Here is a 19,437-nt window from a genome sequence, read left to right on the forward strand (position 1 = left end):
AATCAACAGCTGTGGAAAAGTGCGTACGATAGCCCTGAAGTTGGCGTGAGGCACCGCACATTTCCACAGTCATTTCGCTCTTGATACATCTGATCGTTGACGTGAAAAAGTGTGTACGCCACTTTTTTGTTCGTACGCACCATTTGTACATGAGGCCCCTGGTCTTTTTGTCTTTAAGACATGCTTGTAGTCTGACCATCTGATTGGTGTCATCTGGTTTGATGGGAAGCTTGGAGTTTTCTGCTATACGTAACAAATCAACCTTTGAGAACATCTTAAGAAAAAGTAAGAAACCCTTTTTCAGTCAGCTCAATGGTGGTTGGTGTTAATATAGAGAGGAGCTAACACAGAAGCTTTTTTTGCTTAAAGAAGGTGTCTCAGAACTGTAGCAGAGAGGCATTCAGATTCTGCCATCTAGTGGACTGTTACCATATTCTGAGCTGTGGTCAGGCTTCTTGGTTTTCCATTAAACAATAGAAACTTTTTTTATAAAGGCTGAAGCAATAGCCTTGAGTGCTCTTTCTGTCTTTTGGGTCGTTAGCCCAGTCTGCATCAGAATAGCCCATCAGTTCCAGTTTAACATCATACTTCTTATAACATAACTCAAGGCCTTTGGTTCCCTTCAAGTGTCTGTACACGTTTTACAGCTGTCATATGTTTTTCTCTAGGATCTGACATAGATTGTGACAGTTTACTCACGATCCAGCTGATGTCTGGTCTGGTACAGGTCACGATGTAGATGAGGCTGCCTAACATTCCTCTGTATTTTCTGTGGTCTGTTTGGTCTCCTTCTGGAGTAAGATCACATTTTACCTCACTCTACTTTTGCATTCGGACATGCCTAATCTTTCCAGGATCTTGCCAATGTACTGGGATTGGTTAATTTTGACATAATTTTGACTAGGGCTGCATGTAGGTATGTGGCCTTAATATCCACCTGGTGCAACTTAAGGTCATGCTGTGCTGTTACTTGCATTAGTACACGTAGAGATGTCAAGTCAGCAGCTGGAGAAAATGTTTTGGAGTAGTCGAGTCCTTCAACCTGAGTGTACCCCTTTGCTACGTATCTGGCTTTGTAGGTTTCATTCCCTTTTTCATCTTCTTTGAGAGCAAAAACCCATGTATTACATCTTGGCCAATGTGCAGAGCTTTCCATTCTTTTTGTGTTCAAGACCAACATATGAAAAATGTTATAATTTCTTATTTCTGTTCAGTCAATGACACAACAACACTTTACTGAAACACTTTCCTGATTGAATTTAGTTAGAAATCAAAACTACTTGGTTAGGTGGAGAAAACAATCATTTAGTGTTAAAAGATACTTTTGTGTGATCATAACCGTCACCTTCTTGGAAACCATTTTTACCATTTGAATTCAGGTGCTGTCAAGGCCACTAAAGGTCAGACTAAGCTCTAGTTCTAGTCCATTTTGCTTCATAACCCTTGTCACACCAGTAGACAGCATACTGCAGTTGTGCCGCTTTGTAGTAGCTCTCCAAACATGGGAACGACATCCCTCCTTTATCTCTTGGTAAGTGTAAGGTTTTATAGTGCACTCTTGGTTTCTTGTTCTGCCATATAAAAATTGAGCTAGTTTGATTCCACTCATTAAACTGTTTAGATGGTATTTCCACTGATAGAGTGAAAAAGGAATGACAGTTGAGTTAGAACGATCATCTTTATAGTTTCTATCCGGTTATATTAATCAAGTGTCAGCGGAGCCCATCTGTTAAAATAATTTTTAATTTTGTTTGTGATAGGACCATAATTTGCATCATATATATCCTTTAAAGTTGGGAATATTAACACCTAAATGTCTCATATTTCTTGTCTTCCATTTAAATTTAAACATTTTGCATATGTCTTCTCGAGGTGAGTAATGAAAGGACAGTGTCTCAGTTTTCTCTATGCTTAGTTTGTATCCCAAATAGAGACCAAATTGGTAGAGGCAGGACATGACATTAGGCAGACTGGCATCGGGTCAGACAAAGTCACCAGGATGTCGTCTGCATACAGACATGTTTTATATTCTCTTCGCTTAAGTGAAATTCCCATAATTTTCGGGTCCTCCATGATTATTTTTGAGCAAGTGGCTCTATGAATAATGCAAATAGTATGGGGCTCAACGGACAGCCTTGCCGGCATCCCCGTTCCAATGAGATTGGGGTGGGAGAAAAAAGTAAACTGCCTAGCAGATGGGTGACAGTCCCTCCATACATCAATCAAGCCAATCCTTTTAATCATTTTCTTAATGTACAGTGACTCAGAGTTGATTTTCTTTGTCGGGTTTGAGAAGTCCAGGGAGAGGTGCATTTGAAAGTCGGAAGTCTACTTTATTTGCAATTAGTATTGCAGCGCCCCTTGTATGTCCACTTGCATAAGAAGAATAGAATGTATTTTTAAAACCCATTTTCTTTAAATTCTCATGTCTGTTTTTGTTATCATGTGAGTTTCTTCCCAAAAGATGATCTGTTACTATATATATATGTATATATATCACATCACCGTAGCGTGATGTGATAAGGATTTATCCAAAAGTTCTCACTATCTGAATAAGCCTTATTTTACCTCGTTTTAGGGAACCACCTTCAATCGAAGGAAAAAGACAGAATCTTACTATTCTGGTATGTTAAATTAATAATCAATTATTAATTAATAATGAATAAATTCCAGTCTCATATAGTCGCTACTCGTGAATTCTCATTTTGTTGGACTCACACATACGTAAAGAACACATACACAAAAACCGGTTGATTTTATATATATATATATATATATATGAACCATTTATTAAAATGACATGACCAAAGACATGAACCTTAAGACAACAGGAGAAATGCTTTGAATATGGATGATTACATAAGAAACACTTAGTGAATTGAAAAGAACTAAGGGGAGGGGATGGATGGATACCGGAATCATTCAAATAGTCTAGGTTTGTTACTATTTGAATTTAAAGGCTAACAGCTTGGGTTAATTTATCATTTTAACAGCGAATTCTCTCGACACCCACCGCATACCGTCTGAAATGTAAGAACAGGGCGGATCTTACTGTTAGGTCAGCTCCGAACCACAGGCAATCGTGAGTGGGTCCAACTGGGTCTCTCTCGGCTCCGCGTCTCGCAGCCTTCGTTGTGGTTGACTTTCAGGGCCTGGACCGGTCGCTTTCCTGCACTGGAGGGCTTCTGGTAGCTCGGAAGATGAACGGGTGATGTGTCGGAATTCACCACAAATAATGATAAAACTGTCCAAGGGTGGAGTTGGTTTTGGTTGCTGACCAACTCTGATGAGGTGAACTTAAATTCACCAAAGATTGACAAAGAGGTTGACAAGCTGAACGCTGGCTCCTTTTGGTGATCAAAAAATATGTGAGTAAGCTGCAGAGTTTAAAACGTGCTATAGAGAGGAGACAGGATGACATACGAACAAAAACGCAAAATGTATCTTTCTACTACATTCTTCCCTTTCTGTCTTTGTTCGGACCTTCTTCTTCCATCTCATCTTCCTCTCCTGCCATTTTCAAAGACTCTCCGCCAGACTCTCATTCCATCAATCTTTAAACTCTCCGCTCTTCATCTTCTCATCTGATCTGAACTGCTGAACTTTCAATATTCTTTTCCTCGCGGTTTCCGGAGTTTTATTCACGAGGCGGGGCATGACGTAGGCCTACGCTACACTTTCAGCCAATGGTATGCCTGAAACTGTTGTGACGTCTGCCTGAGCGTATTTTGTAAGGCGACCTGCAACGAGGGTGCCTCAAAGCAACTCGACTCCTACATTCCTCCGTTTCAAACATTTGTTCAGAGGATTCTAAAAACACCATAACTTGTTAAGATATAAAGGGTAAAGATATAGCATAAACTTAGGATATAAAGACATAAAAAATAACATAACATAATGATTATGAGTCTCAACATTCAGATGGATATCTGTAAAGTTATGACATGAATAATGAACCAAACAATGTTATTTTCCTGTGTTAAACATGGAATAGAATAACTGGAAAACAGCAGGAACACATTGGTTAACAGTTGCATTATCTCTATAAATGTCACATGTCATATGCAAGTTGTTGACTTCGTTTAACTATTCAGTACTACGAACCACTCGGGGGCAATGTGGCTTCATAAGCTGATTAGTCATTTTCCAAAATAATTACTTCTTTCGTATCCTTCCGCGTACGATCATGAAAAAGGTATTAAAATGCAGCTTGTGATATCACTGAGAACATTAAAGAACTTGTACAAAGATATAAAGCACATTTAAAACAGTTTCAAGATTCAGCTAAAAAGTGATTCTGGGTGAGATCCTTTGGAGAGGTCCATGCAGCGACTGTCTCTGGTTTGAGTCAGAGTCAGTTGTTCAACACGTCTGTCAACACATCTGAGAGTGCTTGTTTAACACATCTGTTCACCTCACCGCCATAACCGGAAGCCCTTTGTTTTTCTTTATTTAAAATTCATTTTGAGCAGTGCCATTTGGGCCCAATAGAAACAGCATTTCAGTGCCCTGTATACTAGAATATGTCTGCATTGACAAATACATTTTCCTGAGTCTTGATCTTGTTTCTTTTCATTGCAGACAGACAGAATTATGTGAAGTGTGTACCAGGAGAGAGCCTCTACATATCACTGGAGGGCATCGACCTGGCTGATGCTCTCCTCTCCTTTTCTGGGGGGAATGCCAACGTTACGTTGGTAAGATGGATGAATGGAAGGATTCAGTTTGGATTTGGGGCTCAACTGGTGAAGGAGTCGAGTTGGGGGCCTAAATTCAGTCATGTAGCTGAAAAAGCTTTCCTTTTTGCTTTGCTTATAATGAACTCCCTGTAACCTGAGCAGGGATGCAGCTGTGAGCCTGAGTAACAGGACCTTATCTCCTGCAGGTGCGTGATGGTGCTCCGGTGTCCCAGGACCTTCCGGATTACTGGGACCGGGTTCAGACCCACTTCAAGAACATTGAGATCAGACATGTGAACTACAGTGATGAGGGCCATTACACCCTGAGAGACCGCAGGGAAAGAGTTGTCTCTGTAACCAGGATGGACCTGACAGGTGGGTCACTGTTAGATAGACATGCTTCATGGTCCAGTCAGGAAAGTTCCTCAATCTTTTTCCAAAACTTGAGGTATGGCACTTCATTGCCCTAATTAAAAAAAATCTAATTTACATTGTCACAATGCATCTTTCCAAACTGTCAAACTCCTTTACTCAGCTTTAAGTAGATATGGAAAGAGTCACTGTACAGATGTTATTCCCAAACAATTCTCACACCTGTCTTTCCCTGAGGATACAATGAGCCTGTGTTTGCTCTCTAGCAGCGGTTGTCTCTCTAGCTGTTTGGGAGCTCTCTCCTGACATCTCAGCTGGTGTAGACACGCAGCCCTTACATACTTAGTAAACTCACTCAGTAAACACAGGAGACATGTTGCACTGAACTTGGTGTGCTGCACTGTCATGATCTGACTTGGTTTGGAGGTGTGTCTTGAGTTTCAGGCTGGGTGAGCAGGTTTCCCCGGTTACGTGGGTGGAGTCTGGTGGCTGCCTGCTGGCACACCTGTTGTGCATCTACCATCATCAAGAGCCCTTCTTAAGGAGCAGCAGGAGCACCAGTCTTCTCCAGATCGTTTTGCCATCTTTGTGGTAACTTGGCCAGCTCACCAGAGTGTTAGATTATCAAGGAAAATTATTTTTGCACTTACCTTGTCTCCTCATCCCAGCCTTGTTCCTTTCGAGTCTGACGGATCCCCTGGCTTCCCTTCTCATCTCTCTTACTTTCCTGCCTTACCTGGATCTGCCTCACCACCTGCCTGCTCACCCGCCGCAACTCTAGAAAACACCCTCCAGCCAGTCAGTTGCTGCCTCTACCTCCAGCCACGTTTCCATCAAATCACAGTAAGGCAACCTTGTAACACAATTTTGAGCATTTACCCACTTGGACTCTCATACTGAATAACCTGTCTACATCCAGTTGCTCCTGCCGCCCCAAACCCTTGTGCTTACCTGTTTTCTCCAGCGTTTCCCAGGCCACAGATTCAGCGCTGCTTGTCAAGATCCCACTTCTGTCAAAAAATCTTAATCTTAATCCTGTATTTTTGCTGTCACCCCATGACATTACGATCTGGCCAAACATGGACTCAGCGGATTCATTTCATTCAGCCTTATCCAACCAAGGACGGCTCTTGGAAGAGCATGATAAGGCTTCGATCACTAAATGACCAACAAGAGTACTGTAGCCAACGTTTGGACCAAGTTTTTGGAATGATGGTGAAAATGAATGATCATCTGTCTACTCTCTCCAGTGTCTCCTGCTGACAAAAACCCATCTGTGTCACCTCAAGTCCCGGTGCCCCCCCACACCTCCGGCCGAGCCTCAGTTCCGGAACATTACTTTTCCTTGGGGGGTGTGAGGGTTTCCTCATCCAGTGTACTCTTGCCATGAGTCAGTCTCCTCGCTCCTTTCCCTCAGATTCAGCAAAGATCTCTTTTGTGATTAGCCTTCTGAAAGACAAAGCCTTAGCTTGGGCTTTGGCCTTCTCCAGGACCAACACCCTCAAGTCTTATCCTTTTGCGGACTTTATTAGGAAATTTCATACCGCGTTTAATCACCCATTGGGCAATGACAACGCCTCAAAGCGGTTATTAAACTTGTGGCAGGGAACTCAATTGGTGGTGGACTTTCTCGAGTTTCGTATTCTCGCTGCTGAGACCGGTTGGGGTTCCGATACCTTAAGAAGTATCCTTTTGAATTCACTCAACGATCAAATTAAGGACCTACTAGCGTTCCGTGACAAACCATCCTCTTTCGAGGAAATAGCGTAATTAGTCGTCAGGGTCGACAATCGGATCTGAGAGCATAGGAGGGAAAGGGACTCAAATTCTCATAAGCCTTTGTGCGAGCACAGCTCTCGCTAGACTTATCTTCCACCGCTTCCGCAGGTCTCTCGCTCGGTTGACTCTCAACCTAACACCAACAGAGCCCATACAATTAGGACGAACCTGCCTAACGCCCCAGGAAAGATCTAGACGCATGCGCAATAAAGAATGCCTTTACTGTGGTTCACCTAGTCACTTAATTTCTTCCTGTTCGGTTCCCCCAAAAGATTACGCCCACTAGTAGATGCGAGGATACTGGTGGGTGGAACTGATCTGATCTTCCTCGTCTCACTGTTCCTGTCACCTTAGAGTTTGAAAGAACCTCCCATGCTTCCCATGCCTTGATAGATTCTGGTTCCCAGAAAAATCTTAGATCTGGTTTAGCTACTCGACTGGGTCTGCCACTCACTCGCATCTGTTTCTGCTCTGGATGGGGTGTCTTTGGCTACCATCACTCAGAATACTAAACCCATAACATTGATGTCTCAGGAAATCACTGCAAGAGCTTAGAGTTTTATTTGTTCCCGGTAGCTAATCATCCCGTTATTTCGAGTTTTCCTTGGCTCTCAATCCACACATTCACTGGGCTAGTCAAAGAATCCAGAGCTGGAGCCTACATTGCTTATCCTATGTCTTCGTTCCGCGTCACCGACCACCAACCGGTCCAACAATCTGCCAGAGTTCCCAGTCGACCTATCCAGCATACCTGTTGACTATCATAATTTAAGTTCTGTGTTTAGCAAAGACAAGGCTCTCTCCTTTCCTCCACAAAAGGCCTTATGATTGCGCCATCGATCTGCATCCCGATGGTCCGTTACCTTCCAGTCGCCTGTTCAGCCTGTCTCACCCTGAGAGGATGGAGACATACATCCAAGAGTCGTTAACCGCTGGTATTATACGCCCCTCTTCGTCACCAGTTGGAGCTGGATTCTTTTTTGTTTCCAAAAAGGATAAGACACTCCGCCCCTGTATAGACTATCGTGGCCTTAATGAAATAACGGTTAAAAACTAATACCCCCTACCACTCATCTCCTCCGCTTTTGAGCTTATACAGGGATCCACCATCTTCTCCAAACTGGACCTTCGCAATGCGTACCACGTGGTGCGCGTACGTCATGGCAATGAGTGGAAAACCGATTTCAACACCCCGCTGGGGCACTTGGAAAATCTGGTGATGCCTTTCAGTTTAACCAATGCCCCAGCTTTAGTTAATGATGTCTTGAGGGACTTCCTCCATCAGTTCATTTTTGTTTATCTGAACGACATTCTTATTTTTTCTCGTTCCCTGGAGGATCACAAGCGCCACGTTCAAGCTGTACTTCAGAGATTGCTTGAGAATCGCCTTTATGTCAAGGCTGAAACGTGTGAATTTCATACCCCTTCCGTGTCCTTCCTGGGTTATGTTTTAGAGGTTGGGCAGGTGAGAACAGATCCTCACAAGATTAAAACTGTGGCCTGTCCCGTCCTCTCGGAAAGACCTTCAACGGTTCTTAGGGATTCGCAAACTTCTAATGTCGATTCATTCGCAACTATAGTCTGGTTGCTACTCCTCTCATTCGCTTAACTCCTACAAAATTGCCATTTCTGTGGTCTCCCGAGACTGATACAGCATTTGCTACCCTCAAGAACCGCTTCTGCTCCTATTCTCATCCAGCCAGATCCCGAGCAACAATTTGTTGTTGAAGTGGACGTTGAAGTTGAAACGGTCAGGGATAAAAGAAAATAAAAATGGTCATTAAATAGGTGCTCTAACAAATAAACAGCTACAGACACCACACACTCGTAGCAGTTCTGTTCTGAGCTAAACTAACACAGTTTGGACAGGGTGGAGCCAACAAAATGAGACCCAGGCCGGCTGAATTTACTACAAGATCCAAATGTTAAGAAACAATGTAAGTGTACAGAAATCCTTCATCATCTTCACATCATCGCTAATAAACAATATTTGTAAAGCTATGTATGCAAAAGTTAAAACTGTATATCCAGACACGTATTGGCACTACAATGTACTGAAGTCTTGGTCATCTAGGACCATCCTGTCAGCCTGGGGGAAGGGATACAGTAGGTATAATTGGCCAAATTAGGTCATTAGAAAATATAATATGAATCTTACTGTAAGTTATGGAGAAAACGGGGTCTAAACTGCTCCAAATTTCAAAGTCTGACAGTGTATTAAGCAGACGTCAATATTTTGAACACATGTGGCCACTAACTAGCCCTTAAACATGTTTGAATTATTTCATCCATCTTGGACTTAATAAGGGTCTGAGAAAGCACACCTCAAAGGGCCTTGGAGCAAGATGAACATTAAACTTTGGGGTAGGACTAAAGTGAAGACATCATTGGAAAGGTCTTGACCCAGGGAGTAACATATGTCAGAATGGAAACTGTGGGCAGTTCCTGCTCCTCAGAGGTGACCTTTGAACCTTGAACCTGAGACATTTTTGAAGGCTTACAGAGCAGCAACAAAATGAGCTACAGACCAGTTGTAAACAGTTTTGGAAAGCTCTTGACCTATACTACCATCACCTGTGGGACACCTGTAGGGGGTGCCACTAAGTAGGGTCAAAACCCAGAAAAAAACGCAATTTCATCCCTTTCAGTTCAAATCTGACCAAACAGATGTGCTTCCCAACCTGTAATAAGTCTGAAAGTTTCCTGGTCTCAATTTCACATATCAGAGGAAACATTCGAACTACAAAAGATACGGCACTGTGTACGGCAGTTTAGTACAAATTGTAGTTTTTATATCGTGCTTCCGGGTTAGGGTCAGGATTGTGAAATTAGGGTTTAAAAAACATATATCTGCACATTCTTCAACTAAAAAAGTGTAACCTGACATGTACGTTTATGTCGTGAGAAAAGCTATGCTATGAAAACATAAAAAGATGCTAATTTAGACATGATTCCTGCCACTCTGTTTCATCGACGGAAAGGGGCGTGTTCAATAGCTGAAATGAATGGAAGCCATTTTTCACTGCAGGGAACTGCGCATGCACACTGGTCGCTCGTGTCATTGGATATTCGTAGGATAATGCACGAAAATCTGTACATAACTTTTCGTATGTTTCCATACGAACTCTTTCATGAGAATACGTTGTGATCAGATATGTCAAACAGTGACCATCTGACTGTTTGTTAGTCCTGGTGTGTTCAGCATCTTATAATTTGCTGAATGTTTCACCTCTGTATTTGTTGAAACACATAAAACCATCAGAATGATGCGACTTTATTTTTCTAGGATGTTATTGTTGAGTCTTTTCATTTTGGATGGACCTATGTGCACCCGTTTGCATGTGTGATTAAACTGTGTTAACCTGTCAGATATGTGGTGCAGAACTGAGTCATGTTCTCTGGAGATGCACAGCACTGGAATCCTCTGGTTACTAGCTCTGATTATCAAACATTACTTTCTGCAGTTGTATGCTTTCAGTTGCTCTTTGAGGTTAACAAAGAAATTCTCCTAAAAGCCTGGGTTGCATTAACCGCCACTTCTATATGAGCATCAGTTGCAAATGTGATTTTACTGAGCTGAGAGGAGAAAACAACCCCGCTCTCATCGACAGCCATGCTTCACTGCTTCCGTGACTAATGTGCAGATTAATCACATTTTATTGTTGAATGTGCTGGAAACATGGTGGAAAATGACTGATCTTTGAGGTGAATATGCTGCATCTGTGGGTTGACGCTGTTTAACTCAATTCAATTCAGTTTTATTTATATAGCGCCAAATCACAACAAATGTCATCTCAAGGCACTTAAATAATATAGTCCAATTCAAGCCAATTGTGATTCAATTCATTGTAATCATAATCCAATGAAATCCAATTAATTATTCAATTCATATAGAGCCAATTCAAAAATTAATATCCTAGCTAAGGAAACCAACAGATTGCACCGAAACTTGTCTTCAGTCCAATCTCCCGTCCTGAGCCTGAGGGACTGTGGAAAGGAACGACTCCCTTTTAACAGGAAGAAACCTCTGGCAGAACCAGAACCAGAAAGAAACCTCTGGCAGAACCAGAACCAGGAAGAAACCTCTGGCAGAACCAGAACCAGGAAGAAACCTCTGGTAGAACCAGACTCAGGAAGAAACCTCTGGCAGAACCAGAACCAGGAAGGGTGGCCATCCGCCTCGACCAGCTGTGGTTTGAGAAGACACAAAAGAGGGAAAAGAGGGGGGAAAAACACCATAACGCCATTCAAAGGATACCTGTTGGAACAGGGAAACACAAGTTAATAACCACAATAATGTCACATGTACAAAATATCATTTGAGAAATTAAACAGGAGGAAAAAGATAGCAAAGTGAGGAAAGGTGTGACAGATGAGGTCCCCCAGCAGTCTAAGCCTATAGCAGCTTAACTATGGGATGTTTCAGGATCACCTGAGCCATCCCTAACTATAAGCTTTATCAAAAAGGAAAGTTTTAAGCCTAATCTTAAAAGTGGAAAGGGTGTCTGCTTCCCGGACATTTACTGGCAGCTTATTCCACAAGAGAGGGGCCTGATAACTGAAGGCTCTACCTCCCATTCTACTTTTAGAAACTCTGGGAACAACAAGTAAACCTGCAGTTTGGGAGCAGAGTGCTCTGTTAGGAAAATATCTTACAATGAGATCTTTAAGATATGATGGAGCTCGGTCATTAAGAGCTTTATATGTGAGGAGAAGAATCTTAAATTCTATTCTGAATTTAACAGGGAGCCAATGAAGAGAAGCTAAAACTGGAGAAACATGATCTCTGCTGTTAGTTCTCATCAGAACTCTGGCTGCAGCATTTTGGATCAGCTGGAGGCTTTTCATGTGGGACAGCCCAATAATAAAGACTTCCATGTTCAAAAAATTTTTGTGATGTGTAAGCATGTATGTGCACTGAACCAGTCTGTATCCCGACTACTAATCATGACTGAGGCCCACAGAGAGGCTTGGATGAGGATCATGATGGATCTCAGATCTTTTTCTCTGCAGATCACCATGAGCATGCAGATGGAAACCCTCTCCTGGCTCTGCTCTTACTGCTGGGCATCCCGGCTGGGATTTGCTGCTGCTGTCGGAAGAAGATTTTCAAAAGGGCTGGAGCCAATCCCAGCAGTCATGGGGTGAGAGGCAGGGTGCACCCTGTACAGGTCCATCACAGGTCCATCACAGGTCCATCACAGGTCCATACAGGTCCATCACAGGTCCATCACAGGTCCATCACAGGTCCTCACAGGTCCATACAGGTCCATCACAGGTCCATCACAGGTCCATCACAGGTCCACACAGGTCCATACAGGTCCATCACAGGTCCATACAGGTCCATCACAGGTCCATCACAGGTCCATCACAGGTCCACACAGGTCCATACAGGTCCATCACAGGTCCATCACAGGTCCATCACAGGTCCATCACAGGTCCACAGAAAGAGAAAGAGAAAGAGACAGAGAGAGAGAAAGAGACAGAGAAGAGAGAGAGAGAGAGAGAGAGAGAGACAGAGAGATACAGAGAGAGAGAGAAAGAGAGAGCTTTCAAAGCAGCAGGATTCTTGGGAGACCTTAATCATCTTATGTTTTGTTAGGTTCAAGAACAGCTGTATAATAATAGAATTAAAATGATGGAATCTTGAAGTATTAAATTTGAGTATAAAAATCTACAGGATGAGCATGAATGTAATGTACAGATATATACACATGGTGGCAAAATGCACACATGAACACACACAACCCTCACCACCCACCGGACTTGCAGAAGTTGTAGGTTAGTCAGCGGGAGTTCAATAGTCTGGTTGCTTGTGGGATGAAGTTGTTACAGAACCTGGTGGTTCTACATTGGATGCTGCAGTACCTCCTGCCAGAGGCCAGCAGGCTGAACAGTCCATTTTGTGGGTGAGAAGGATCCGTGGATATCCTCAGTGCTCTGGTCACACAGCGTTTTTATGCTATGTCCTGGACTGGGGGCAGAAAAGTCCCAATCATTTTCTCAGCTGTTCTCACCACTCTGAAGAGCCCTCCAGTCTGAGACTTTGCAGCCAGCAGCCTAGATGGAGATGCAGCTGGTCGGCACGCTCCCGATGGTTCCTCTGTAGAATGTGGTGAGAATGGGAGATGGTAGATGTGCTCTTCTCAGCCAGCGCAGGAAGTGAAGGCATTGGTGTCCTTTCTTCACTAGAGCTGCTGTGTTGTGTGACCAGGTGAGGTCTTCTGTGATCTGCACCCCCACAAACTTTGTGCTGCTGAATTTCTCCACAGTGGAGTTGTTGGTATGGAGTAGTGTGTGGTGGTGTTTGTTCCTCCTGAAGTCAACAATCGTCTCCTTGGTTTTGCTGATCAGATTGTTGGCGCTGCACCCCTCCACCAGGTGTTTCACCTCACCCCTGTAGGTGTCCTCAGTGTTATCCCTGTCTTGGGTCATCAGGTCAACAGCAGTGGACTCAGGACACAGCCTTGGGGGGAGCCAGTGCTCAGGGAGATGAAGTTTGAGATGTTGTTTCCAACCTGCACCTGTTGTGGTCTGTTGGTGAGGAAGTGTAGCAGCCAGTTGCACGGTGGGGTGCCAGAACCCAGGGGGCCCAGTTTGCTTACCAGATGCTGGGGGATGATGGTGTTACACATCGAGCTAAAGTCCACAAACAGCATTCAGACGTAGGTGTTTTTCTCCTCCAGGTGAGACAGGCTCAGGTGGACAACGGAGTAGATAACATCTTTAGAGCGGTTGGGGCGGTAAGCAAATTGGAATGGGCCGAAAGAGGGTGGGGGTCTGTGATGTGGCTCCTCACCAGCCTCTCGAAGCACTTCATTATGAGGGGTCAGTGCTATTGGGCAATAATCATTCAGACTGGTGATGATGGTTTTTTTTGGTACTGGGATGATGGACACAGACTTGAAACATGGTGGGACAATGGCCTGGTCCAGTGAGGTGTTAAAGATGTCCGTGAGGACCTGGGCCAGCTGATCTGCACATCCTTTAAGTACATCTGCTGCCTTACAGATGTTGACTTTTCTCAGGGTCTACTGGACCTCTGACACCCCCAGCCTGAGGGCCTGTTCGTCAAGGTGGGAGTGGACTTCCTCACCTTGGTGTCGTTCAGTGCCTCAAACCATTCAAAATGTTTGTTAAGCTTGTTGAGGAAGTCTTTGTTGTGTGATTTCTGTACACATGTGCGGCAGCAGGTAAAAGCAGGTATAACCTCTGTTTAAGCAGTCCTCTGCAGAGATGCAGGCCTCTCCTGGGGCCTCATGTACAAAGGGTACATACGCACAAAAAAGTGGCGTACACACTTTTTCACGTCAACGATCAGATGTATCAAGAGCGAAATGACCATAGAAATGTGCGGTGCCTCACGCCAACTTCAGGGCTGTCGTACGCACTTTTCCACAGCTGTTGATTCTTTGGGGACACTTAGAGGTGATGTTGAGAAACTGTTATAATAAATAAATGTGAAGACAATTTGTCCTCAGAATGAGTGATGTGCACATCTGAGACACATGAACAATTAACACTGATGAACAATTAACACACCCATGTGTCTGCAATTAGACGAGTGGACATAAAAGCATGTGCAAAGAGTTGCAATGCATACCATTAAAAACAATGGCTGCTTTAGCGGTATTGGAAGACATTGTAAATGGTGCAATTGGAAAATAGCGTGTGTTAAGAGACAGAAAGTATTTGCTGGCACATGATGACAACTGGCTCATCAGCCGTCTTGAGGGCAATCCTCCTGGAACAGTGCATAGAACTGTGGCCGGTGCTGGAGCCCAACACAGCGAGGATCCATGGGCTGCTTGTGCCACAGGTGACGTGCACACTGGGGTTTAAGCAACCGGGGCATTCCAGAGGGAGCTGGCCAACCGATTGGGACTGTGCCAGTCGACCCTGAGCCGAGTCATGCCAGCCGAGTGGGAGGAATTATCTGCATCTCAGCAGGTATATCAAATTCCCACAATGCAGTTGAACAGGCCAACATTGAAGCGCAATTTGAAGCGAGAGCCGGTTTTCCTAATGTAATCGGAGCTATCGACTGCACACACAGTGCTATAAAAGCACAATCACATGATGAATTTGTATGTCAACAGGAAACATTTTCATTCCATCAATGTACAGATCGTATGTGATGCGCAAATGCTTTGTGGGGGGGGCCTGGTACAACGCACGATTCGTACATTCAGTAACAGAATTGTTGGGAACAGACTACAACCTGGCACTGTGCGTGATGGGTGGCTTCTTGGTGAATAACTTTATTCGTGTAATTGTCCTAATATTATTCCCCGTGACGTGCATTGAGCATTTGCTCCCTCAATTTCTATCCCGTCTTCACAGCATCGTAGTTGGTTATTAAAGTTAGTAACTTGCTGTTTTTTGCTGGTTAAACAACAGCTTAAGATCTTTCTAACAAGCCCCTGATCGTCTCTGTGTGCAAATGTTAATAACCCTGTGCTTGTGAAATGTCTCACTGAGTCTCACCTTTTCCCCGGCGCACTTCTGCTCTGGTTACTGTATGAACATGTTTGTTGTGAGTTACACAAATGTAGGTATTTACCTTTAATCAGAGTCACCCACACTCCCACAGCCAAACCCCTGACAGAGCAGTGTCACCCATAGTTTTTCACCTCTGTTTGTGTCTGCTTCTCAGACGCCTCAGCATTAAAGGCCTCGCTCCCGCTCTCCCACCCACTGCTCTTACGTTTGCTGCTTATATAGTAGGACAGCGTGCCAAAGAGCACATTTTTGCGGGTCTCCACTTCAGAGAGTAGCACCGCCATCTCGATTTCCGTTAAGTTCTTCTTTTTCCATCTTACTCATTCTTTTTTCTTTATTTTCTGATCGTGCAGAGAGGGGAATCGCAGGTGGAGGGCTAATTTAAATATGATTTGCATATTTAAGTAGGGGCGTGGACAGGGAGGAGTCGGGTACTCCGACATGTGCGCTCAGTTCCACTTTGTTTGGGATGTACAAAAGAAATGTGCTTGGATTCATGCGTGTGCACACATTGATACATCCGGATATTTTTGTACGTTGGAGGGCATTTTGGTTTGAGCGTACGCCATGTTTCAGTAGGAAATCCACGCAACTCTTTGTACATGAGGCCCCTGGTCTTTTCTGCTGTCTTCTTGTTTGTGTGTGCTTCAGCCTTTGGGTAAAATGTGTGCAGACACCAGACAATGACAGCATGTATGTGTGAAGACTAAGAAAACAGAGCTCAGATCAAACAGGTTTGTGTGGATGTCTTCAGTTTGACTTTGACAGCCAGATTCCTTGTTTTCATGCTTAGAACTCTGCTCTCACACTGTACACAGTCCAATTCAAGCCAATTCAATCCCAATTCATTGTAATACAATCGTAATTCAATCAAATCAGACTCATTCAATTCCAAATTAGTCCAATACATACAGAGCCTATTCAAAATGTTGCTTAGCTCAACTTAACCCAACCGACTGTGTTTTAGTGAGTGGAGTTTACATTGTAAACTTAATCTTTTCAGTAACTTGAAATATGTGAGCAGTGTTGCTACCTTTAGTCGTTTCATCATCTCTTCTCCCCAGTGAAGCCCATAAACCACGCTGGTGCAGCTCTTTATGTCAGACAGTTCTGGCCCACATGATGTGCATGACTTACTAAATCTGGCTGGTTAAAGACCTGCTACAGGAGCTGTGTAGTTTGTGCTTGTTCAGGCAGGAAAATGCTATTTAGAGCAAGCCCAAATGAGCAGCTTCTCCTTAGAACCCCTGCCTGCTTCCTCTCCGACCTCAGTGTCTAAATGAACCACAGCTTTCTCCAGCAGGACGGTGCATGTTTGTTCCCTGCATGTCCACTGATGATGTTTTCATCCTGACAACAGAGATGTGTGTAACCACACCCTGTGATATGGTGCAGATTTTAGTGAGCTTTCAAGGGAGACAGGTGGTTCATCTGCAGCACAACCATCCTCATGTGCAGCTTCTCAATGCTGTGATGGCCTTTTTAGAACGGTGGAGCAGTTTTTTTTTTATTTAAAAGTTTGTGTTTGAGAAGGGGAGACTCCTGTGACATCTGCCCATGACTCACAGTGAATTAATGACCCATCAGAAGATTGATTTTTCTGAAGCATAGAAACACAGCTTCATCACAGAATTCATTCAGAATTAGATGAGAGAAGAACACTCAGACCAGTCAGAAAAGTCCTGTCTTATGGTGTCAGACACACTGCATGTCACTGTGCATGGCTGGAAAATAAATCCCATCTAGTGATGATTCTGAGTTTGGCTGCAACAGACGAGTGTGTGTAAGAAGACAGGACAGAGTCAGCTGACCTCAATGATGCCACACTGGATGAAGATGACCAGAAAATAATCAGTAATTAAATCTTTTGACTACTTATGTGTGTATTGTCCTCCAGACCGTCTCAGAAACAGTGCATCCTCCTGCCACTGGGCCTGTTGGACCGTGTCCTCCCTACAACCAGTCTGGACAACCAGGACAGGTGAGTCTGTACTGTTCATATTTTATTTACATGCTTATCTCATATCCTACTCCAACCCACACCTGCGCAGACTCAGGTCCTTCTCAGCAACACCACTGTTAGCTTTGCCATGTATGAATGCTTGTTTAGACATTAAACCCACAGAGACCCCGGTGGTTCCTCACTTTATGTGGAATAATGAGGACAGTAAAGCAGGCTGACGGCAATTTCTTTTTTAAATCAGTACTCTCTATTTAAATAAATACACATGGAATTCATTGGTTTATGTATGTTTTTATTTATTCAATAATGATTAAATGGCATTTGACATTTGACAAGTTTCTACGTTACTGTAGGTGAAATAAAGGTTTCCAGACCAGTTTCAGTCCATCAAAGAGCAGCCAGTGAGGAGGCTGTGTTGCTGTAGCAGGCTGCAGTCATGCTGTGTCCACCTGCAGCCACACAGCAGCCACACAGCAGCCACACAGCAGTCAGCACAGCAGTCAGCACAGCAGCCACACAGCAGCCACACAGCAGCCACACAGCAGTCACACAGCAGTCACACAGCAGTCACACAGCAGCCACACAGCAGTCACACAGCAGCCACACAGCAGTCACACAGCAGCCACACAGCAGCCACACAGCAGCCACACAGCAGCCACACAGCAGTCACACAGCAGCCACACAGCAGCCAAACAGCAGCCAAACAGCAGCCACACAGCAGCCACACAGCAGTCACACAGCAGCCACACAGCAGCCAAACAGCAGTCACACAGCAGTCACACAGCAGCCACACAGCAGTCACACAGCAGCCACACAGCAGTCACACAGCAGCCACACAGCAGCCAAACAGCAGTCACACAGCAGCCACACAGCAGTCACACAGCAGTCAAACAGCAGTCAAACAGCAGTCAAACAGCAGTCACACAGCAGCCACACAGCAGTCACACAGCAGCCACACAGCAGCCACACAGCAGCCACACAGCAGCCACACAGCAGCCACACAGCAGCCACACAGCAGCCACACAGCAGTCACACAGCAGCCAAACAGCAGTCACACAGCAGTCACACAGCAGCCACACAGCAGTCACACAGCAGCCACACAGCAGCCACACAGCAGCCAAACAGCAGTCACACAGCAGTCACACAGCAGTCACACAGCAGCCACACAGCAGCCACACAGCAGCCACACAGCAGCCACACAGCAGCCACACAGCAGTCAAACAGCAGTCACACAGCAGCCACACAGCAGCCACACAGCAGTCACACAGCAGCCACACAGCAGCCACACAGCAGCCACACAGCAGTCACACAGCAGCCACACAGCAGCCACACAGCAGTCACACAGCAGCCACACAGCAGTCACACAGCAGCCACACAGCAGCCACACAGCAGTCACACAGCAGCCACACAGCAGCCACACAGCAGTCACACAGCAGCCACACAGCAGCCACACAGCAGTCACACAGCAGCCACACAGCAGCCACACAGCAGCCACACAGCAGCCACACAGCAGCCACACAGCAGCCACACAGCAGCCACACAGCAGCCACACAGCAGCCAAACAGCAGTCACACAGCAGTCACACAGCAGCCACACAGCAGCCACACAGCAGCCAAACAGCAGTCACACAGCAGCCACACAGCAGCCACACAGCAGTCACACAGCAGCCACACAGCAGCCACACAGGGCCCAGAAGGGATCTGACTCCGACCTGTTGATGCTTTAATATGAGACTGTGTTTTTCTGTTCGCAGGTGTATTACTACGCTCCAAATTCTGCCATGGTATGTAAGACAGTATAGAACATGTATGATATGTATGATTTATTTGATAAATGGGGAATAATTAATCATATTTGATCCAATCAGCTGTCCTCATCCTCAGGGTTGTCATATTTCTGAACACAGCAAAATATTGTGTCAGTCTGACCAAAAGCAGACTTTTAAACGCATGTGAAGAATAATGAGGTTTGGGATTGAATCACTCCTTCATGTGAACTCTCAACTGGACTCAGATGGTCGTGGCTCTCTTTCATGCTCCAGAGTTCTGTCCGTTTTCTCTTCCCTTTATTCATTCTTTCACTTCCATGTGGCTGAATGCAGGGACAGAAGGACTCGTAACAAGGATATGGTGACTGTGTGAG

The 19,437-nt window shown here is 44.6% G+C and overlaps 1 protein-coding gene across 1 annotated transcript in view; it reads left to right on the forward strand.

The window, feature by feature from the left end:
* The window catches only part of LOC140304872 (uncharacterized), a 59,948-nt gene that overhangs the window by 29,856 nt on the left and 10,655 nt on the right, over positions 1 to 19,437 (forward strand). The window contains exons 6-10 of the mRNA XM_072383677.1: positions 4,582 to 4,697; positions 4,886 to 5,054; positions 11,844 to 11,974; positions 17,230 to 17,313; positions 19,049 to 19,078. Of these exons, the coding sequence (XP_072239778.1) occupies positions 4,582 to 4,697; positions 4,886 to 5,054; positions 11,844 to 11,974; positions 17,230 to 17,313; positions 19,049 to 19,078 (530 nt within the window). The remainder of the gene's footprint in view (positions 1 to 4,581; positions 4,698 to 4,885; positions 5,055 to 11,843; positions 11,975 to 17,229; positions 17,314 to 19,048; positions 19,079 to 19,437) is intronic.

This window comes from Leuresthes tenuis, unplaced genomic scaffold, assembly GCF_036924035.1.
Source record: "Leuresthes tenuis unplaced genomic scaffold, fLeuTen1.0.hap1 SCAF_4, whole genome shotgun sequence".
In the NCBI taxonomy this organism is placed as follows: Eukaryota; Metazoa; Chordata; class Actinopteri; order Atheriniformes; family Atherinopsidae; genus Leuresthes; species Leuresthes tenuis.